The sequence below is a fragment of the Neodiprion lecontei genome, chromosome 3 (genome assembly GCF_021901455.1).
Source record: "Neodiprion lecontei isolate iyNeoLeco1 chromosome 3, iyNeoLeco1.1, whole genome shotgun sequence".
Taxonomy (NCBI): Eukaryota; Metazoa; Arthropoda; class Insecta; order Hymenoptera; family Diprionidae; genus Neodiprion; species Neodiprion lecontei.
In genome coordinates this window covers 3,808,042-3,830,777 of record NC_060262.1, presented here as the reverse complement: position 1 = coordinate 3,830,777, position 22,736 = coordinate 3,808,042, and the positions used below count along the sequence as shown (strand labels likewise).

General features: G+C 36.4%; 2 protein-coding genes across 6 annotated transcripts; one reads left to right on the top strand and one right to left on the bottom strand.

Annotated features, from left to right (window-relative positions):
• Positions 1–283: 283 nt before the first annotated feature.
• LOC107227250 (clathrin interactor 1) lies at positions 284–11,919 on the bottom strand. 3 transcript variants are annotated; one of them, XM_015668344.2, is made up of 9 exons: positions 11,461–11,890; positions 9,592–9,671; positions 8,846–8,967; positions 8,307–8,689; positions 7,973–8,189; positions 6,962–7,505; positions 6,652–6,795; positions 2,888–3,118; positions 284–2,751 (listed from the first exon to the last, which is right to left on the bottom strand). In XM_015668344.2, exons 1-9 carry the CDS (start codon positions 11,499–11,501, stop codon positions 2,654–2,656), a joined length of 1,860 nt encoding a protein of 619 aa, XP_015523830.1. In that variant the 5' UTR covers positions 11,502–11,890; the 3' UTR covers positions 284–2,653. The 3 variants fall into 3 exon arrangements, with proteins under 3 accessions (XP_015523830.1, XP_015523828.1, XP_015523827.1); XM_015668342.2 differs by having other exon boundaries at positions 284–2,769; positions 11,461–11,889; XM_015668341.2 differs by lacking the exons at positions 284–2,751; positions 2,888–3,118 and adding an exon at positions 3,261–6,372 and having other exon boundaries at positions 11,461–11,919.
• On the top strand, positions 10,937–22,288 carry LOC107227245 (BTB/POZ domain-containing protein KCTD9). 3 transcript variants are annotated; one of them, XM_046736020.1, is made up of 8 exons: positions 10,937–11,029; positions 13,181–13,288; positions 13,533–13,654; positions 13,772–13,951; positions 14,079–14,242; positions 16,400–16,626; positions 21,030–21,359; positions 21,707–22,288. In XM_046736020.1, the coding sequence occupies exons 1-8, from the start codon at positions 11,027–11,029 to the stop codon at positions 21,821–21,823; spliced, it is 1,251 nt and encodes a 416-aa protein (XP_046591976.1). In that variant the 5' UTR covers positions 10,937–11,026; the 3' UTR covers positions 21,824–22,288. The 3 variants fall into 3 exon arrangements, with proteins under 3 accessions (XP_046591976.1, XP_015523823.1, XP_046591975.1); XM_015668337.2 differs by having other exon boundaries at positions 10,946–11,029; positions 12,964–13,288; XM_046736019.1 differs by lacking the exon at positions 10,937–11,029 and adding an exon at positions 11,037–11,105.
• The last annotated feature ends 448 nt before the right edge of the window (positions 22,289–22,736 follow it).

Sequence of the window (22,736 nt, the reverse complement as noted above, 5' to 3'; positions counted from 1 at the left end):
CGGAAATTTTTTTTCTTCGGTACATATTTTCTAAACGTATGTATGTCATATCGTTCACGAATTTGAACTAAATAATATTTTCAATCAAACAGAGGGGGGGGGGGGGGTTTCTCTTATTAAACTAATTAATCCTGCTTGACATGAATTTAGGAAAGTAGATTAGAAAGAAAGTGAATTAAAAAGTTTTACATATACAATTATGAAATACAAGGGTTTAAAATATGAGTAAAATTATCCTAGGATTGTGATATATTGCTAACTCGTGGACTTTACATCAGGACCGTTTATCCAAGGGCTCTAACTATCTGTGGGAAATTTATGCGAACAAAGATCATAAATTTTTTTTTTTTTTTTTTTATCTTAGTCCATGCAAAGTCCATAAACTATATCTAACATGTTAGCTTCCTGTTTGAAAATAAGGCTATTCTTATTCATTTTATTTATCTATTTCTCCTGTTCTTAACGATCTAACTATTAATCATTATTTATTTTATTCTCTTCATTTGAAACAAAGATCGATTCGAATCACTTATAATCTGTAAGATATGCATTTCGTCATTTAATTATTGTAAAGGAATAGCTCCTTCATTTTTTATTTTCATTTTTTGTTTTTCTTCCATGATGCATGTTTTCTTTATTTCGTAATAGAATAATGAAATAAATTTTCGTATAACGGTAGTCATCAAACATTTCACAGCTTCGGGTACGCGATATATGCAATTTTCATGGTCACCGATGAACAACGGTGGGCCCATTAATTGCATCAAACAAGATTTGGTATATCATACATTTTACCTTTGCTTTCTTTTTATGTATATAAGTATATAAATGATATTCCGTTCAACAAATATGTCCAATTTAAATTTGCTGCAATTTATACACTATTGCGCTACGGTTTTGTGCTAACTTGACGAAAGTCTATATCGTTTATCATATATTTATCTTATTCATTCATAACGTATACCATTCTCGCATTTTTATAGAATATGTATATTATAATATTGTTCTTACATTTTCACCGTTAACTATCCAATCCACGTGTACGGTTGGTAATCACATGCAATATTAATGGCAGAAAAAAAAAAAAAATTAGGTTTGTGCCATGGAAGCACGTATTCATCGCTGATCGGAAAAACCTATTTTTTTTATACTCGTACCTGTTACTCGCTATTCATTACAATACGACAGGTCTTGTAGCATTATATACATCTTACGCTACATGTTGAAAGTGAATTCAGTAAAACGACAATTTATCTGTGTTGGTATTTTCATACATACCATGACGTATCGTCTATGTCTAATGTCGTTTCAATGATAAATCTTTATTGCTATTGCTGATTTGAAATCTCTTTAGCGACCAGTAAATTGCAACTTCACGACCGCTTCAGAGATCAAGATCAAAGTATGCCAAGCTGTGCAATTCAGTTTATTCGATCAACCGTTTTCAAAATCAATTGGAATATTCTGCGATAATCTGTTTGCACAGTTTTCATAAATCGAACACTTAATAATAATATCATGGTAACGTTGAAAGATAACTTTTCAACAAAAAAGAAACATATTTTTTCTTGTTTTTTTTTCTTTTTTTTTTGTTTTTTTTTTCGAGGCACCCTGTATTGTATACACGTTACTTTTTTTTGTTGTTCAATTATGCGCATGTGCACGTTAAATTTTGTACACGAATCAGCTAAAAGATGCTAATTTGAAAACTTCGAATTCAGTTAAGGTAAATGCAATATTTCAATCGATTTCACTCTAGTTGTTTCTAAAAATTATATCCTGCGAGGATTAGTAACGTCATTTCGGTTTTGTCTACTAACACCTTGAAAGCTGCATATGCGAGAGCGCGATAAAATTTTATTCTGTATCGATAGTTTCCCTGAATAGTATAGTTGATATTTTCAAAGCATATACATATAGCATCACAATATTGAAGAGTATCTTAAACAGCTGCCGTTGCAATAATCGTTTCGTCAAACTAAAGTGATTTACAATTTTTTTGCGATCATCCTTATCGTAATTAATTTTTTATGAATTGTTTGTTTTTTGTTTTTTCTTTTTTTCTTTTTTCCTTTTTCTCAATCATTCATTCTACCCAACGCAGTATTGTTCATGTTCACGGATTTTTCGTACAAATTTCTTTCACCTATCTAAATATATAGACCTGCTATAGCATGTAACCGAAGGCCTTTGGCATTCTTCATTAATCATTCATACGCGCAGATATTTATGTACATAAATTTCTAGTATACAAAAAAAAAAAAAATAATACGCACACAGTAGCAATAAAAACAATTTTTTTTTTTTTTCCTTGTTCTCAACACTTTCAGCGCCGTATTTCAACATTTTGCGAAATGTTTCCAATTCTTGATTGAAAATTGTTTTTTTTTTTTTTTTTTAAATTTTGTTATTCATTCAATTCTCCGATTACGATAAAAACTTATTGATCGCGATGCACCATGTTTTAAAAAAGTTGTTACCACCAATTTGTTAATTTCTTAACTGAATTAAAAAATCGCGATTATCTTTGAACTTGGATAATCGGTGGAATTTTTCAGTACAGCAAGCCTTTACCGATTAAATTGCTCGGTTAATTTAATATTTCTTGTTGGAAGGAGAGTCGTTCAGTTATGTTCGGATCGAACTAAATGCTTCATTGAAATGCGGGGAAAAATCCAATGTTAGTCTGTTGTTGTTGCTGTTGCTGTTGCGGATTGATCGTTGGCGAAATCATACCCATGTTCGGCACTGCTGCTGAAACAAATTCCTCTTTTCAAAGAAAAGAAAAAAAACGTGTTATCAAGTATATTATAAACGGTAAACTCCCGCGCCATTGACTTCAGACTGTCGGCGAGTTTCAAGTAAATGATATAACAATCGCATTTACCTATGCCTTTCGGTTGATGTTGCGGACTATTGCTTGCTAGTTGATTCATCGTCGGTGCTGGCCCGGATTGTTTCGTTTTGCTGCCCATTATGTTGTCCAAATCAATATTCAGCCCAGCGCCAGCCCACGTTGATCCAACTGGCGTTGTGTTGACACCAGTCGTCGGTTGGCCTTTTGCACTTGTAGACATTGGCGTCAGAAGAGTCGTACTTCCAGTCATGCTCATCGGACCTTTGACAAAAAATATAATATGTGAAGAATATCGTTTTTCAATGATTCGCCTCTGTAATGACCTTTCGTTAATGAATTAGTAAAACATATTACCTATATTTTTGTTGTAATGTAAATGTGAAAAATTTCAGAAAGGTAGTTGTCGGATTTTGCAAAACGTTTATTTATTCGATTTTGATAGGAACAAAGAAAAAAATTAAATCTATATTTACAACAGGTTCAAAAAAGCATGGTTAATGAATTTTGGCGAACGAAAATTTGATAACTTTTACCTATTTCTATACACTTTTCTTACAAAGATAAGATTTTATTATTTAATGATATATACCAGAAATATGGAGGAAATAATTGAGGATTTCAAGGTAAAAACTAATGTGTAAAAATATATCGAAATCATATAATAATGTCGCAATAAGTCTCTAAATCTCACAATTGTAAAATTTTTAAATCTCAGAGTTTATTGAGACTGGAGCCAATGACTGAGTCGATCAGAGATAGAACGTTAATACCCAGACTTCTGCAACTAGCGTTTGGATCGCCTCTGAAAGTGTTCTGCGAAATGTCGGCAAGCCAGTTTCTGGCGTCAAATATTTGCTCGAATAATTCGGTAGTAAGGAAATGCGTCGGTGTCGAAATGACAACAGAAGCGATGTTTTGTATAACAGCCATTCTAACTTTTCCTTCGTAGTGATATCTCAGCGTCCATGACAGATCCAATATTTCCTTGCCCATTTTTGGTGCCAGGTAGCAATTATTCGCAGAGACCATTAATACAGAAAGTGTTTTAAGAAAGTTTACTAGCAGAATGCAATCCTGATCTTCGTATATTTTTGGAGTGCCGCACATCAGAGCTCCTTTGCGACCGAAACCGTATAACAATGGATAAAAAAAGGATGACGCTACATTGGCGAATTTGTTGACCGCAGTTTTAGGAAGTTTGGTTCCATGTGTCAGTCGCCTTGTATTAGATTGGATTCTTTTGTTGACTATTTCCTCCCAATCGACCCTGTTCGCTTCGTTGATATCACTTATTTCAAAGTCGTCGGCGAACAGCGTTTCGTATTTTTTAGTTCTATCCGTTTCTACCGTCAACGATATCGGCTTTGCCTTCTTTTTTTCCATCTCTGAACGGGTCTTTGGTGTCAAAGACGCAGGTTCATCGTCTTCCAATTTACAGTTTGCCAATTTTTTTGCAGCATCTTGTAAAACTTCGAGAAAAAGTAGCCTTTGCATTACGGAATACGTTCCAATTTCTGCGTGAAATTGTTTGCACAAATACTCGGCTGATTCTTTTGGAAATACAGTTACAATTGCTGTGCAGGAATTGAATTTTAAACTTTCAAAGTTTTCAACGTAACTCTTTTCACCCAGCGTAACGAGTATCTCCAACAGTTCAATACCAAAGGAAACATCATCGTTTGGAAGTTGAGACAATATCAATTCCTCGCAAATTTCCATGCTACCAGAAAATACGTCCGGATCACTGTTCGTCTGTGGATCGGTTAGATTATCACGAAGATCGCGCAAATAGGCGGGTCTTTTGCTCTGGGATATTTTTGTATCGTTTGACATGTCGTACGGTGTCAAATCGTCGTCGCTGTCAAGATCTTCTTCATCTTCCGGGATCAAGTTTGGCTGAATATCATCTTTCGCTGAGTTTCCGTGTCCGGTATCTTGTGGCTCTTCAACAGGGCGAGGACTTGTGTTTTCATTGATATTTTTCACCGTCAAATCTCGCAATATTTTGCACTTGACGCCAAGTTGATACAACATTTTATCTCCAATTTCGTAAAACTCTAAATTTTCAACTACCAACTCAGCGTCGTTTCTTGCTTGTTTGCTTGGATTATAATGAATTTTGATCTGCCTCAATTCCTTTGTCATTTCTACCACATCCTCGCCCATTTCGTCGTACTCAAATTTTAGTTCCGCCCCAGACATGGATTTGTTTAAAATTTCTGTAAAAATCTCAGCGGTAATCATACCGATGGCTCTCAGCTTTGGTTGAACCATTTCCAGGTGCGCTTGAGTGCCAGAGAACATTAAACTCAGTATCGTGTTTCTGTCGGCAGGTGTTAGTCGATCATGCAATTCTTTTAAGGACAATATCATCAGCTTTGTAATAAAAATGTGTTGTTCGAACGTGATGTGATTCAGGATACTTCTGTTGCTCCAGGATTTTAGAAGTTGAGTCAGCAGCTTTATTAAGGATCGATCCGACTCGTTGCAGTGCGACAGATACGATATCAAGTTTTTTGGTAAATATTCATCGTCGTAATATGACAACAGTGGAATTTTATTCGTCAATATATATTTCCAGTTTGAATTTGATATCAAATTTCCAAATACGTTACAAATCCCAGATGCGGATACGCTTTGCATTAGAAACGCTACCGCAATTGGCTCTATGCTCTGGCTGTTTAAACCGTGCAAAACTTTTTCAACGAAACACCTTGCGTCGTTACAATTTTCGATGCACCATTCGGCAAAGATACGCGTCAACTCGGTAAGACTGGCTCTGTTCAATATCAACGCGGATTTGCTCAGTAAAATGGAAAGATATTCAAAGTCCGGTTTGATGTGAAACTTGCTGAAGCCTTCGTTGATAAATTTCACAGATCTCAGAAAGTGAAAGTAAACAATATTCGCGTATGTTTCGGAATTGAAAACGTCGGGCAACTTTCCGTTCAATTTATTAGCAACTCTATTCGGCAGGGAGATTACAATTTGAACAATATTTTTCCAACCTTCGTCGATTTCCAGTTTTTCCAATTCAGTTTTATCATGAATTTTTGAAACATTCACTATCGCTGAATAAAGCGCGTCGCTTTTAATCAGAGATTCTAGAATTACCGATATTATTCGTGCTTTTTCTTTGTTCTCAGTTTCTTTCAACGCCTCGCTCAATGCGGACAACGATTCGTTCAACAAAAGACTCGTACAACCCTCGACGACAAATAAATTTTTCACCGATTTGTCTAGTTTATTTTTTACCAACGGCCAATTGTGATCGAATTTTTCTATCACGTTCTCTAAGATTCTGCCGTACGAAATTACGTCCACATCGATACCGTGGGTATCGATGCCGATGTATTTCTGCGGCGTGTATAATCCTGGGAAAAAATCAGTGTATTCGTTGATTTTATGTTTTATTTCATCCAACTCCTTGTCACTTTTAATCTCTTCAATTCTCTGCAGCGTTTCCAAAAGTCGATTTGCCGCATGCTTCAAGTTGATTCCTTCCGGTCTTGAAGCTGCAAGGAAAGTCTAACTTGGGGGCATTACTTCTCCAAGTAAAATGTGGCGAGTAATAAACCGATAAATCGATCACATTAAACACCGCGCATAATGCATGCATGAGAACAATCTAAAACCTCTTTTTCACAACACCTTGATGCGATTGAAGATTAATGAATATTGTCACTTCAAATTAACAGGGAAAACAGTGGAATGACGAGCGAAGTTTCACTCTAACTTTCAAACTTTCATAAATCAGATACTATGGCATACGAAAAAAATCCTTATAATCATACCTGAATTGAAATCAAGTGGATTAATCGGCGTCGAATTTGCGCTACCGAATAGATTCGCATTGTTCATGTTTGTTCCCATTGGCGGTATTGTTGGTAGCGAACTAAATCCACCCAAATCTGCTAGGAGATCCGTGTTCGAAGACGCTGCACAAGAATTAAATTACAAAAATTAATTGACACGATGGCTATTTTGAGAGTTCAGATTCAGAGGCTTAAGATTGGTTCTTCTTAGTTTTTTTGTTTGTTGGTACATAAATGGGGGTATAAGAAATTGATTCGTAAAACTTTAGATTAAACTTGAGACTTTTACCTGGATTATTATTGCTGTTGACTAAAGACTGCGTTTGATTCACGAGTCCTTGAGGCGGTAGAGAGTTGTATAGATTATTTCCTATCGCTGAATTCTGTATCATTGAGGTACCAAAGGCAGGGGAGGTGATGTTTTGCGACGATGATAAGGGAGAGCTCGAATTTCCAGTCATCGGATTACCGATGTTTGGTATCGTAGCACCAAGTAGCGAAATCTGAGGTTGTTGATTGTTAGAACTGGAAATATTTACACCGGCATCAAAAGCTGATGTAAAATCGGCGAACTCATCAGTGCCTTCGTCGTTTGACAATTTTGTCGCTGAGCCGCCAAACGCGCTTGCAAAATCGCCAAAATCCGTATTTGCGCTCTGCGGCTGTCCCGCCGTGTGATTATTTCCTCTAGGATTGAAGTCGTCGTCGTCTTCGTTATTGGGACTAACGACATCACTCTGCGAGTCGAATATATCGTTCAAGATGTCGTTTTTATTTTTCTGTTCTTTCACCGGCGACGACATTAGGTTACTCTGTTTTACTGGTGTGCTGTTCTGTAATTAAATTGAAAAAATATCAATCGTCAGTAAAATATTCGGGCAAACAACTCACTGAAAAATATACCAAACGTACAGTTTAGTCAAAGAGATATCCAGACATGAATATGATTGCAAGTGAAGTTAATCAAGTTGCATTTAATTGAAACAAGTGTTTCGTTAGCATAACATTTTATTTATGCACAAATGAGCCCTAGTTTGTTGATATAGATAAAACGATACGATTTTTTCAATGCAGAAATGATTCAATAGTGGGATCCCTTTCAAATCGTCAATAATTGTGCCAATGCATCTGATATCTATGGTTTTTCAAACTTTTGCCGTGTTAAGAAAATATTATTTTAAACAGATTCAATTCGATCAACTTCAGCCGTGCTTTCAAACCTTTGTTACATCATATTTCTGTCGTCACAGCTTTTTGATGGGACCGTACGTTTGGTACATCTTTGAGATGGAATACTAACATTGGACTGGTCCTTTCCAAAGTGGGCTGCCGCTCCCAGGTCAACCCTTTTGAAAACTCGCGGCGTTTTAGCCGGGGATTGATTCCCCGACGGCGTGGAAGGCTGGGAACTTTTAGCAATTCTGTCAATGGTCTCTGTCGTGTCTCTGTACTCTCTGCCGCTTCGCCTCGGACTCGAAGGTGTGTCGTTGTCCGAGTCTTCTCTCTCTCCGTCATCGCTGCGCAGCAAAAAAATTGGATGATTCGTAAATAATTGGAAGATTTTTCTTACTTGCAAACTAATCAAAGCGATGATAATAGTGAGCATTTGAAACTTGACATCGATCAATTCGCACCTGTTATTTCCGTCCTCGAAACCTTTCCCTTTACTTTCTCTGTCCCAATCGTTGTACCCATCTATGGCAGGTTTGTTCCACTTTGGACTGTCGTTCCATCTGTCGCCAGCACCAAATCTCATGCCCATCGCTTCGCTGGACATGCCGATGTACTTGTCTTTGTTTTTCTTGGCTTTCTTTCTCTCGTCTCTTAGCTTGTCGTCGTCTTGAATAAAGTCTATCAGCTCTCTAACTTTATGTCGAATGTTTATACCCTGGTCTTTACCAAACTCGTCTATGTACGTGTAATTCTCCAACGATCTCAGGTCGTAGATATGCTCCCGAGATGATGTTACAACGCGTTCGGAGCCGTTGCGAACCAAGTAATTCAACAACAGCAACGACTGTAATTTCATACATACAATTTTATCAACAATAAAACAATTGAGAAAACATTCTCAGCAGAGAAGTGGAAAAATATCCAGATAAAGATATCGAAGTTTCCATGATTCCTATCCGCATTACGATGTTGAATTTTGTACATCGGAATTGAGTATTACCTTATACGTTCGTCTCCAATTGCGTTTATTTTCTTGCAACATTCGTTTCCAGAGCATAGACATTACTTCTGGAAATTGTTCGTATGTGAAAGTGGCTTGTGCTAATTCCTGCATCATGGCACCTGAAATTCATCAATGTGATAATAGATCGCGAATCACTCGCGTTATCGCTCTTAGAAAAAATACTGGTTATCACATGTAAGAGTCGAACTTGTAGCCATTGCATTTGAATATCTGTAGAGTCAAGATCGGTATCTCTTGTTTGTTTAAGATTTTAGCAACGTTTTTGAGCTATTGCCAAGGCTAGAATGCTATTTTGTCTTTAGACTTCAGAGGGCCGGCCTGGCTCCTTTTGGAGCCAGCGAATAACTCGGAAACTCCACCGGACGTAATGACTATATATATATATATATATAAATTATACCTCTGAAAAATACTGAATTTCAAAAGAAAAATGCCGGTCTATTAAAGATTAAAATTCTATCAAGTTCAGTATATTTGATATAAATTTCCAAAGTTTGGTTTCACTTCTCATTCTGCAATTAACAGACATTAAGAATGGTGACGACAAAATTGTACAATAGTGTTTCAAGTCTTTACGGTAATAATTAATGATAAATGCTTCTACACGCAATATAATTCTGCCAATTTTAAGAGATGTTTAAAATGAAGATTTAGACTTTACGTAAAAACAATATACGCTACGTCGTTTAGCATTCTCTACTTTTTCAGTTAATTTGACTTACCTGTTGGACCCCAGGCGTCATCATTTGTGGCTTCTCTTACTTTGGCTTCGGTATCTGTATAGTTCATCACAACATTTGTCCTGAAGATAAAATACCACTGTTTGAACTTAAGTGAACAGAATCGATTTGTGGTAATTGAGGATTCGGATAGAAAAGAAAACTGAATCCACTTATCTACTCTGTCTTTGTAAATTGCCTCGAGCATTCATTAGCTTCTTGCACCGGTTGAGCCATTTAATTATGAAACATTGAGACCGAAGATTGGGACAAACCGATACTTTTTCTCATTTTTTCAAACCTATTATGAATAGAAACTGGCTTTTTTCATGCCTCACTAAATACTATCTTTAACAAAATATGACAAAAAAGAAATCAGAGTTCCCAGGGTTTTTTTATTTCATCGTGTTGAGAAATTGGTCAGTGTAAATAAATTTTGTTTTACATTTACCCAACGTTCGAAAGTATTCAAGGAATGAAAAATGTGTTACTCCTTTTGGTGTGAAAGAAGTAGAATTAATTTTAGCAGCTTCCATAAGTCTTGAAAATTTTGAAAATCGTTTTATATCTCTTATTGATAGTGAACACCTGTTGATTCATTATACAACAATTTCAATCCCTACAGTGATTATCGTCACATTATGAAATACTACCAAATACAGTTCATTTACGTAATGGAACAACTTTCACTTTATCCTTCATTTTCGTACCATTGCCATTCGCAAATCTATATCATATCAGTGCGAAATTTATTATCTTTCAATGCCGGTGAGTGGAACTAAATTAATTTTAACGATAATTGTTAATTAGTCTCTAATCTGTGACACGGACATTTGTCACATCGAATATGTTGCAACAGAGTTGCGTGACAGTCACAAAAACATTTTTCTTATTTTCATGACTAAAGATGCAGCTTTTCCATTACCAGCCTCACGGAATAAAGAAAGTTGACAGTTTTAGCATTGTTTAGGTTTGTAGTTAAAATTTGTGACTAAGTAGATGCCAAATGGATGAACAACAATAATTAAATATCTTTTCATCGGGAATTAAACTAATTTAGTTATGACCGCAGGTAAAGTGCAGATTGTCTCTTTTTACTGTTTTTTCAGGCCATGCTTGATAAATTAATCTATATCCATAAGCTCGTACGGACGACATAACAATAAAGTTATCAGTATTTACTCAACATTACGTAAGCTGCCTTGCCTCACGTTGTCTCTTGCTGATATATACAACCGTACAACAAAGTTACGTACGTATATATGCATAGGTACAATATGCGCCGGTGGATGCACACAGTGACCTTGAGTCTGACTCGCGGATGAGGAAGCATGACAGTGTGCAACGATTAAGTAACCGTCACTTGACTATCGTCCTAATTCTAAACATCTGTAGAACTCTGAATAAATGAAAAGTTTGCATCGCTGCAGAAGAGTCGATGGTAATTGAATTGTAGTGAAAATTTAGAGGGGATTATCGTAATCATGGTTGATCGAATTGTCACATATTTTATTCAAGTAAGATAGGAATCTGCGATTCACGATTTTGCAGAATCCTCGATTTTTCGCAATTCATGAATATTGTGTTATCATTGTAATTGTAGGATAGCAGGTGTTTTGTTTTTCTCGTTCAATATGTAGTAGCAACAGCAAAACTGATTCGGTAGTGATAAATTGTCAGATTTTAATAGAGTTTCAAGTACAGGTTGGGCGAAAGTACGAGAGGTGCGAATAAGTGAGAGGAAAATGTGTGATAAAATTGGAGTAAAAAAAGGTGCGGGGAGAAAAAAAAGGAAAATGAAAAGGTGGAATATCAGGTTATGTTGAATCCGCACGGTGAAAACGAACGATCGGTACAATTTAATCTACTCACGCTTTATCCATAAGCTCACGCATTTTCCACATGTTCATCATCTTGACGTTTTTTCGTTTGTACAATTTTCTTTGTTACCGTTATTCCAGCGGGCTAATTAAATATCCAGATGTTTTATCTCGCTCATTTGAGCCGTGTCGTTGATTAATCGGCACTCGTTTCCAATGATAGAAACGTCAGCAGACAACCGCCATCTTTGTCGTGTGTACAACACGTCTGCCAGACTTCGACTCGACAATTTAGACGGAAAACGTCTGGCGCGAAATTTAATTTATCGATAAATCAAACCACCGATGAATTTTTTTTCAAATTTTAACCACTTGTTAATTCGGAAAAAAAATCCACGCAACGCGGACGCCGATATATCGTCCCTCTTTCACACTGTCAAATTATCCACACATTTGGCGAATTCGCTCGTAGCGCGAAGGCAGATCGATCTGGCGGTAACTTTTTGAACTTTTTGACACCCACACGCCTTTTGCTTCGTATCTGTGCGTATGTTCCAACTACTCATTGAGTAACCGCGGTAAATACGTGTCTTATTGTACGTAACGTGTAGTACGAATCAGTCAATGACTTTTCTTTCAATGATTAGTTTTTTTTAAGTAGTTCTGAAATCATCCGCTAGGTAGTCCACCATTACTATCTGAGACTTATTTGTCGAGTTGTTGTCTTTGCTAATTTGTTTTTATATTATATTTTGTTGAACGTGGAATGTTTTCTAATTGCTTGTACGACCTTTAACTTTTGTTGTTGCACGTTTTGAAGTATCATATAATGATGTCGATGTATGCCTGAGTGTTTTCGTAATATAATGAAATACAAATACAAGTTAATTTTCTGTCTCACGGTACGGTTGACGAGAATATGGAAAATTGCGATAAATATCAAATGTTATCTACGAATTTCGATGGAAAATTGGAGGGTAATAAGTTGAGATATAATAGGTGTATTTTGGAAATTTGTTCGACTCATTTCTCAACTTTATGAAATTTTTTAAACTTGCGCTGATCTCGGTTACAAAATGTCTGTTATAAACCTAAAGTTTAAAAAAATTCATCGTTCCTGATATTCTCTAACAACGTCATTTTGCTAGAATTTTGTACGTACGCGATAGCTTATGTTATTAAATAAATAAAACCACCCCCGCCAGATTTATTCACCCAAGTTTCAAATAAGCTCTGCTCTATTTATGGCGCGAAACTTTTGAATTTCCTCTTCGTTTATTTTGTATTTGAAAATTGATACCCTGTCAATTTCAGAAGATTAGATGCGTATAGTACAGAATTTGCTATGCAGTCGTGCACCCATCGTGCACTTCATAAGCGAAAAATAAAAGGACTCTACACGCCCTAGTCACGCAGTTTTGACCGCCATTTTATTTCTGTGGAACAAATGACGTCATAGAATTCAAATTGAAACTTCGTTGCAATGGATTTAACGTTCTTTATTTTGAAATATCATCTTCCGCAATCGTGGTGAATCTTGAATTGACATCAACAGGGAGGACAAAAACCGGATGCAGTGAGGCGTGCATCCGTTCTATTCATCGTCGAAACGAACGTTGGGAGGTGGCGTGGCTTGTCATGCACCTGCCACCTTACGGGCTGGGATGACTGCTGGTCAAATATGGCTCCACGTTGAACGCCAATGCAGGGTTCTGTTCCGACGAGTGAATAAACATCACACAAGTATAATTCCGTGTTAACTCGTTATTCAGTTTCAACCAGAAACCAGAAAGTACACTCGACCGCATGCCAGTCAATCCAAATTGTCAGCCATGAAGAGAGTTGTTCTTTTTATCAACGGGACGGATGTCAACGGCAAGGTAAAGTACTCTGTTTGATCATGCAAGTAGTCATTTTATTGTTTCCATCAAGTATAAATCCAACCTATGATTAACGTGAAGTTGTTCGAGAGTATCATGATTTACGTGCATCTTTAAAGCGGCGTTATCACTGATATTTGACTAACGTAGTGTTCAGGCGCAACTCGCTTCGCGCCTAATTTGGTTTGATTTGAATTTACCGATTGATAATATTTCATAGTTTCGTGTGATTTATTGTTTGTAGGTATTTATGGTGACGCACTCTATCGACGAGCTTCTATGTGCAGCTAGTTTGAAGTTTGAAATATCCGCTAAAAGGCTGTTCACACCGCACGGCGGAGAAATTGACGATTTGAAGCTCATCAGGTGAGCTGTACGAAGCGTTACTTTATTTGATTCGAATCGCAGAGAAAAAATTCCAAAGATGTAAATTGAAATACAGAGATTTCGATTGTTGATAAATTTTTTATCCATACCGACCAGGGATGACGATGTTTTGTACGTATCAAGTGGTGAAGATTTTATTACGAAAAAGTCTAACAAGGAGCGAAGTTCATCGAATAATACGAGTTCGGAATGGCTGACTTTGAACGTCGGCGGGAAATATTTCGTCACGACAAGGAGCACGTTGACCAACAAGGAGCCTATGAGCATGTTGGCTAGGTGAATGAATATTTAATGTACCAAATTCAATATCGAAGGCTGCAGGCTTACATTTGTCGGTGAACTTGATACTCAGATGATACATATACCCACATTTTTTAAGATGAACTATATTTTTTTAACGCAGAATGTTCTCTCAAGGCGATGATGACACCGGATGGCGAATACAACCAAGTGCCCAAGATCAAAACGGAGCATTTATGATCGATAGAAGTCCAACGTACTTTGAACCGCTATTGAATTATCTAAGGCATGGTGAATTAATACTCGAAAAGAACATAAACCCGGCAGGTAAGGACAAACGATCGTAGTCTGCGAAAAATTAATGGGTGAAAACGATTAGGATCTTTCCCGCTGTATGAACTTAATGGAAAAGGAAAAAAAAAATGTCAACACCCTTGCACGACATTTTACGTGCCTCGATATTTTTATTATCCACCGGTAATGATCGGTTGATTGATATTTCCGGTGCCATATTGCTTACCCACACTAGTGTATATATGGATATGAAATTAACGAACGTGAAAAATGCTTTTCATCATAGAGAGAAACAGTTTTCGATCATTTCCTACCATTCGGAATCGAAGAGATGAATTTTTGTATATTTTTTTTAATAGGTATATTTTTCTCTGGTGGCTTTCCCTTGTTTGTGAAAATTCTTAAAAGTCTTATTCTCAACATTCCGAGCCGAGTTAGCAATGAATATTTCATTTCCGGTTTTCCTCTTTCAAGAAGAATTTCGACAACTCATATCTCGACAGTCAATCATTCAATTCTTGAGAATTTTTTATGAAAATCGTTTAATAGGTAGCATTCTTGTCACCGCAATAACGTTCATCATTTCATTCCGATTTTTGAACAGGTTGCCTTCTAAGCCAACTGAATCGTTTCCGTATCATTTTGTACATATTTTTCAATTTTTGGTTTTTTTTTTTTTTTCCTCCGAAGTGATAAGAGAATAAAGTCTTTGCATTATTCGTAATATTACTCGTGTAAAAATATTTCTAGGGATACGGCTGCATGTAATGTACGATAACATTATTTCATTGCAATTTCCAATTATGACATAGATTGACCTTTAACCCTCCTCAAACTTAAGCGACTGTCGGTATCGCACGATCCTTTGAATAGACGGGCCAGCCAAGGCCTAGACAGTCTAGACTTAGAATTTATACTTGATATGATGAGGTAGAATCGAAGAGCCGTATTCGATTTACCATGATACTGAACGACGTTATCGTGACATATACTCAGACAATCTACTCCTGCTGTTTCATCTTTGCGGGAGCTTGGATCATTCCAAATTTCGAGTGATTATTGACGACGTTATTATTGCAGTTATGCAGCCTGGAAAAAAAAACTTTATTGCGGTACTTGATTAAATTGCTCGTTGTTATATGCCATAAAAGCCAAGTTTAGTAGAATCTCATGGATTTATTCAATTTCATCATTTCTAATTGATTGGTAGGATGGTTTGCTTACTGTAAAAATATAATGATCTATTTTCCAAGAAGAGATTATTTTTGCAACAGGCATTAATTTTTTTTTTTTTTTTTTGTTGCATTTAGTTAGATAATTTCTTCATCATGCGATACTGAAAATTTTAGATGACTGGTTAGGAAGTAAAATTGTTATCGATTTCTTGGATTTTTCTAACGGGATTGGTTCTAACGGGTTGGAAAATTTATTTGTTCTAATTTTGAATCTTACAATTATTTCTTTGAAAACTCATAATCTGAATCTCAACATCATACCTTATTTAAATTGAATATAGGCAGTTGAATAATTTTTTCCATTTCACACTAATCAGTCCTCGACGATGAAAACTGCTTGAAGACCCCAACCACTAAAATGCATATCACAAGTAAACCGAGTTACTTAGATTAGAAAAAATCACCGGAGTTTAATCAAAATGTCTTTGAAAAAATATTATAGAAAATTTTGAGAAAAAAAAATAATTAGTATGAAAAAAAAAAAAATTGAAAATTTTACTGAATATACTCAAGATAAATTGAAGTAGTTTTACGTAGAAAAATCGCTTGATAGTGGTTACTGAAAAAAGGTACTTATTTTGAGAGTGGAAGCGATGTATTTAGTAAAAAGTGCACAATTTTTAAAATTCAAATCGGGTCAAATCGGAACTCAATTGACTGGGGTCATCGTGAATTTGTCAGATTTTAAACTATTTAAAAGTGTTTTTGAAAATAAACAATCGACGCTCAGGTTACATTTTACGATTCCAGTATGTTTTTTTTTTCTTGCGGCAGTTTTAAAAAAAAATCTTCGTGGCCATACGAATATTTGAATTTGTAGTTTTCAACGCGCGACTATCTCGTAAAGAAATCTGCAAAAAATGATCGATTCTTGACTAACCAACCCCTTTAAAAACGAAAAACTAACTTTTTCCATCTCGCCGATTCAATTTCATCTGATCCATCTGTTTAACAGGGGTTCTGGCAGAGGCGCGATTTTACGGTATAGAAGGTGCTTTCGAAATCTTGGAGCCTATGATAGCGAAATACAGTCCGGACGAAAAAGAAACGGCCCCATTAACGCGCCGCGATGTCCTCAGGGCGATATTATCCACATCCGCTCCTCACGAGCTTCGTTTCCAAGGTGTAAATTTAGCTGGTACTGATCTCTCGCGGCTTGATCTTCGCAACATCAACTTCAAGGTCAGAAATTCATACAATATAATAATTACAATGAATTTCCGCCTTCGATCATGATCTAGAAATTTTCATTCGTCTCGAATTTTTGCATCTATGTACCGAGAGATTTTCTGGCCAAATGTCGTGAACGACTTTTGCAGCATGGTGTGAGCATACATCGCGTGCCTAGGAGTGCAGCTTCTTTCACGAAAAAAGTTTAAGGTACGTGTATCAGTTATTGACCATTTTATTTTCAAAAATTATAAATTGACGGCACAAATTGTAAATTTCTCCCTGATTAAAACCAATAATCGCCAGAGGGTTAAACACTACAAGTTTATTTTTTGGTAATTTTAGAAGAAACGATTAAACGGCCACAATTAAAAAAGGTCAATAATTGGGACAGAATCAATAACCGGTACACTTACCTCATCTTTCACGCTGGCGCTGGACTTGAGTGAATTCGGTACCAATGACGCCAAAATACCCTAGATCAGTGGTGATTAATTTTTTTCACGTTGAATCTGCGCGCGGAAAAGATGAGCGGGTCTTTTAAGTACCTTCTGAGTTGTAGCGACAACGTTACGGGATTCGTGTAATCCAATTTCGATTTACACCACGAATAACCATCATGTATTGCACAATACGTAACCATCAAACTGTAGGAAAAATAATTCCCCAACGATACAGGGATTTACTTAGACTGCAGTCGTCGGTGCAAAATTACTTGAAGGCTTTGATATCGAAGAAAGGGGCGTATCGTAAGAGTTCTAGACATACCATGTATAATCACACCACGTTTCGCAGCCATCTATAAGTTTATACGCTCAGCAAACTTCGTAAAAATATTACTAGCATCGTAGGCACGGTGATCGATGCGCAGTGGATCGCGTTTGCGCTGTGACGCAGGCATTCTTGATAGGCGAGAGTTTATGGTCAACTGTCACTTGTCAACAAATCGATTCTAGGGATTTTATTATTTTCACTGAAAGTTTGCTTCAGGCTGCGAGAGCGTGTATATCAACCAATAAAAATTGAGCAAATTGAACATCTCGCGCTGCGAACAGATCCTCTAAAAATCTCTCGGTACATCGTATACAGGTATAAAAAATATCCAAGTGTACATTAAGATCTGAACTTTGATCAAGTCTAAAACTTCTGGGATCTTATTCGCGTTCGCCGTAATTTTTTTCTTCGTAATTCTTCTACAGCTACGTATAAAAAAAAATTTGATACCTACGTTTTCTTTTTCACACCTTCTTCTTTGTACCGACAATGCAAAGTTCACATTGATACACCAGAATAAATGTCATTTAAAATGTGAAAATATGTTTAATATCTCAAAAACAATATTCAAGTAAATTTAAACAATCGTCTTGCTCTCTGTGTAGTGAATATAAATTGAGATTTGAATTTGAGGATTCGGCTTACCTTTCCTCCCAAAGAACGAAAAAAAAAAAAGGGAACCATGGTTGACGAATTAAATTACAGAAGAATAAAAAATTTCCAAGTGCTCGTCTCGTGTAAAAGAGTCACTTTAGGGAGTTTCTGTATCAATTGCTCAAGTATCGTTGTTATATACATGCATATAAAATCCATCGTACACGTGCAAGATATATTCAACCGTATACCAAAGTTATAGGAAGCGTTGTTCAAAGAGCTATTAGTCTTTGGCCCGTATGTCATCCGTTTCGCTGCACCCTTTGAAGTAAAATATAGGTGAGTATATGTACATGCATTGAACGAACGCGTCATCGTCGTCGTCTTCGCAAATTGAGTCGCGCGAAAGCGATGATTAATTATTTTCATGCATAAACCCTCGTCACCGAGCTTCTAGCTTCACGTTTTAAGCTGATCCAAGGTGCAGAGATTTCGTCTAGTGTCGGTAGAGTTAGAGGCCTGTAACGAAGTGGTAATCGGTGAAATTGCTCGGCAAATTGCAAGGGCACAAGCGCGTCTGTGTGTGATTTGCAAATTTGATTACGATCCGCATGTGCGAAAGGAGATGTGAAAAAAAATTAATGAAATCGTCTAGGATTCGATTACAGCTGTACGGAAAAATGAAAATTCAAATGCTGATACTGAACGATACTAAAAGTGATGCGATTTTTCAAACAATCTTACATCTTCTGCGGTGAATTAATTGGCTTGTGCCGATCGCGTGAGTCGGTTAAAAATCGTAATTACAGGCTTAAAGTCACAGAGCTCAATTAGTCGGTAGCTGGAAATTGAATAGAAAAGTATAAAATTTTTGAATTATTTTTAACCGTGTTCACAATTATCGGCCCGCACATATTTTCCAACTTTTCAAATGATGCTTACATAGGGTGGCCACTAAAATCTACATCGCGAAGTTTCCCAAGTTTTCCAGACAAAAATATTACAATTTTCCCCGATCAATTCGAATAAATTGATCACATCAGATTGATAAAAATATACGTATTTTAAAGGTAATTTTTTTTTTTTTTTTTTGGATGAAAGCACGAACTTTCACTTTTTTCACACCGTCGTTTATAAGTTAATATTCGGGAATATTCAATGTTTGAGAAGAACCCTTCGGCCGTGCTAAAAAAATTTTGTATTCGATCTAATTTGTCTAAAGCATGAGAAAGAAAAAAAAAATAAAATAATAGCAAACGATTAACTGACTTTCCAGTTATAGACACAATTAAGATTTGTCAACTGAAACTCGATTTGCGGGGCGATTATTATATCGTACTTCTCTACAACGGCGTGCGGATATCAGAATAAGTCGCGTCTGCGCTGCATCCAATTCGCCTTGTAAATCCATTACGATCCTAATCCTTGCACTTTATACAGATGCCCGGGTGATTTGGAGTTTCGCCCAATCCGTTTTAGTCGATTAAGACCAAACTAGAGAGAGACCGTCATCTATAGCGTACTTATCCCGCGGGAACACGTAATTATTCAGGGACCCAGACCTGCGTTATCTCAAGGGATAATGCGCCCAACGGGATGCTGGAGCCCTTTGAGCTGGTTTAAACTGTTCAACTTTGAAATTATGTCGGCATAATTGACCTTGAATTTCGTAACCCCTGACCAGGTTAAACGGTTCCACGTGAAGTACGTTACCCAATTGTTCACAATTGAAGAGGAGATCCGGCGTGTTTTTGCTCAAAAGTATGATACAATTGAAACGTGCTTCTCGGCTACTTTTTTTTTTTTTTTTTTTATATGTAACTCTTTTCTGTGCAAAGTAGAGCTTTTGATTCTGGTATAGATGTCGGTTTGTACAGTTTTTTTTTTTGCAAAAAAATTTCAGTAATACACCTGATAATGATTTGTAACAATAAAATTCAGTGAAAATCGGTCCAAGTATTGGTTAAAATTTTAGGCTCGTCTGCATATTCAAGATTTCGAAAGTTTATCGTATTTTTCGGTGTATTTCAGACTGATATTAATCCAAAAATAGCTCGCTATTTATACCGTTGCAAAAATGACGCGTATGAAATTTGTTCAATTTTAATGAAGGAGTTTATTTCATTCTTGCATTAGTTTCTTACAAATCGTTTGAAACAAAGTTTTCTTTTTTTTTAAACAATATTGATATACTGTATTCTATGATTCATCGAACAGTCGAAGAAGAAATCTGGATTTTATTGTTCGAAGCTTTGGGTTCGTTTCTATTAATCAATTAATTATTAAAAATCAAACTTTTTTACTTGTTTTTAGTTTTCTATTTCAACATACTTGGAGTACTTTTTAAAACAGTAATAAAATATCTTACACGACAGACTTCACCGTGCGATAAGAAGAAAGTAATACGCGGAAGAAGTGGGTTGAAAAAAAAAGCAGCTAAAGAACTAAATTTAATTTCGTCTCAAGTAATTAATCTCTCTTTTTATTCACCCTATCAACCATCACGGCTGCTTAATTCGTGCGGTGTTACGCACCGAGAGTTCAACAGCTCGTGATTTGCGTCGTGGGACATTAGAAAAAAAGTGACTTATGTGTAAACTCCGTACCAACAAAAAAATAAATAATTTTCAGTAACCGGAGAATTCAACTTTGAATCTATCACGCGACGTGTATAATTCGATTATAAACTCGTTTTCATGTTTTTATCACGTTCGTTCGTCAATTACTGGCATATGTAAAACCATCCGAACGTTATTTTTTTGACGTTCTTTGAATAGCGCAGAATCGAAGACGGTCCAAAATGTACGTTCGTGTGTCGCATAAAATTCGAAAATGATTCTGTGCTAAGCTTTGATAGAAAATGTACAACGCTTGATGCAAAAAGCTTTGGACATGGTAAAAATGAAAATATTATAGTTTGTATTCGTAAAATACAGTAACCTGGTTAACTGTAAGAAATTTCTCTTTGTGCAGAGACAAAAAAAAAAAAAAAAAAAGCTTCCAACGAACTCGTTTCCTTTCTTCTCTAATTGCCATTTGCGTTGCAGTACGCGAATCTGCACGGCTGTCGCTTGTGCGGGACGAATTTTTCCGGCTGTAATCTGGAGCGTGCGGATCTTTCGGGCAGCAACATGGAAGGCGCTCAGCTCCTGATGGTTCGAATGCTTTGCGTCAATCTCGAGGCGGCGTGTCTCAAGGGTTGTAATTTCGAGGATCCGACTGGTCTTCGGGCGAACCTTGAGGGGGCGAACTTGAAGGGCGCTAATCTCGAGGGCAGCAACATGGCAGGCATCAATCTTCGGGTCGCAACCCTCAAGAACGCGAAACTAAGGAACTGCGATCTCAGAGCTGCGGTTCTCGCTGGCGCTGATCTTGAGGTAAACTTCGGGCACACTTTTATACGTAGGAATCTAAACACGATTCTCCATCGTAAACTCGTCAAGCCATTAATTACGTGAAGATTTTCCGATTAATGGATCACAATCGAAGGTCAGCGTTACAAACGGCTGCAAAAGAGTTTCGAAATAAAAACCACGTGTTACGACACGTCCCCCTCCCCCCCTTGTCCAAAAAAAAAAAAAAAAAGAAACTTTAAGCACATTTTCATACAAGAACTTGAACACATTTCTCCATCGTAAACTTGTCAGGTAATTATTTATGCAGACATTTTCCGATTCGCGAAAAGAAAAAATAAAAATTTCCCCTACCGATTATATATTTTCAGTTTTGTGACTTCTCTGGATCCGATCTCAACGAGGCGAATCTTCGCGGTGCAAACTTGAAGGAAGCTACGTTCGATTTTATGCTGACGCCACTTCATATGTCTCAAACCGTACGGTAATAATTATTGAACGCCGTGTATAATTATGTTATTCAACGTAATCCGTGATATGAATTTGTTGCAAAAAAAAAACAAAAAAAAAAAGAAATCTAAACTTGGAATCGTATTTTGTGTAAATTAGTTTTATAATACTGAATCAATGATGCTTCCGTAAATACTTGTACGATTCTCATTTCTCTCGAATTCAACGAATGAAGAGGAGAATCAAAAAAGATTGCGAGTACCGGTAGCTAAGATAGAGAGTGGAAAAAAAAAAAAAAAAACTAACGGAGAAAAACAATTTTTTTCCGCCACATACTTAATTGTCAACAGAATTTTTTTTCTGTCCAAATTTACACTCGCAGCGTTTTTGAATTTTCTTCTTCAACTTTATAACCTCAATAATACAACTCGTGGATTGAATTTCTACGGAAATTTATAAACGGATAGAGTTTTATGTTCAGAATAAAATTTATCGGCTGTGTCTTTAAGGCGGTTGCAGATATGCGCTGAAAACGATGCAAGATTCTTTCTTTCTGGACAGAGAAAAAAAAAATAAATAAAATAAAAACTTTCGTTGATTAGTTTCAACCGGAAAACGTTGATTGTAAAGTTTGAGGGACTTTGGGAAGCTGAACGTTTGCGAATAGATCAAATCCAAAACTCATTGTGCCGCAGTCGAAGAAGATAATTAGATATTACTGCATCAATAAATTGACGGCAAGACCTTATTCGAATCAAAAAAACCTCGTTAACTAAAAAAACGGATTCAATTTCGGAGTCACCAGGAAACGCAGTATTGGTAACTATGATCAAACTAAATAGTCACTTTTCTGTAATTCCAACAATATTTAAATCGTTTTTGTAACGATACACACAATTTTTATTATATCACTTTCTAGTATCTTGAACAAAGAAGAAAAAAAAATTATTC

What these genes read in the sequence shown, in the direction of transcription:
- LOC107227245 (XM_046736019.1), top strand. Translation starts at nt 11,073, where the DNA reads ATGGTTGATCGAATTGTCACATATTTTATTCAA. An exon ending in GACGATTTGAAGCTCATCAG is followed by an intron (nt 13,655 to 13,771) that starts GTGAGCTGTACG and finishes CATACCGACCAG; the next exon opens with GGATGACGATGTTTTGTACG. An exon ending in CCTATGAGCATGTTGGCTAG is followed by an intron (nt 13,952 to 14,078) that starts GTGAATGAATAT and finishes TTTTTAACGCAG; the next exon opens with AATGTTCTCTCAAGGCGATG.
- LOC107227250 (XM_015668341.2), bottom strand. Translation starts at nt 11,501, where the DNA reads ATGATGAACATGTGGAAAATGCGTGAGCTTATGGATAAAGC. An exon ending in TTCGAGGACGGAAATAACAG is followed by an intron (nt 8,190 to 8,306) that starts GTGCGAATTGAT and finishes TTTGCTGCGCAG; the next exon opens with CGATGACGGAGAGAGAGAAG. An exon ending in TCCACTTGATTTCAATTCAG is followed by an intron (nt 6,373 to 6,651) that starts GTATGATTATAA and finishes CTTTCCTTGCAG; the next exon opens with CTTCAAGACCGGAAGGAATC.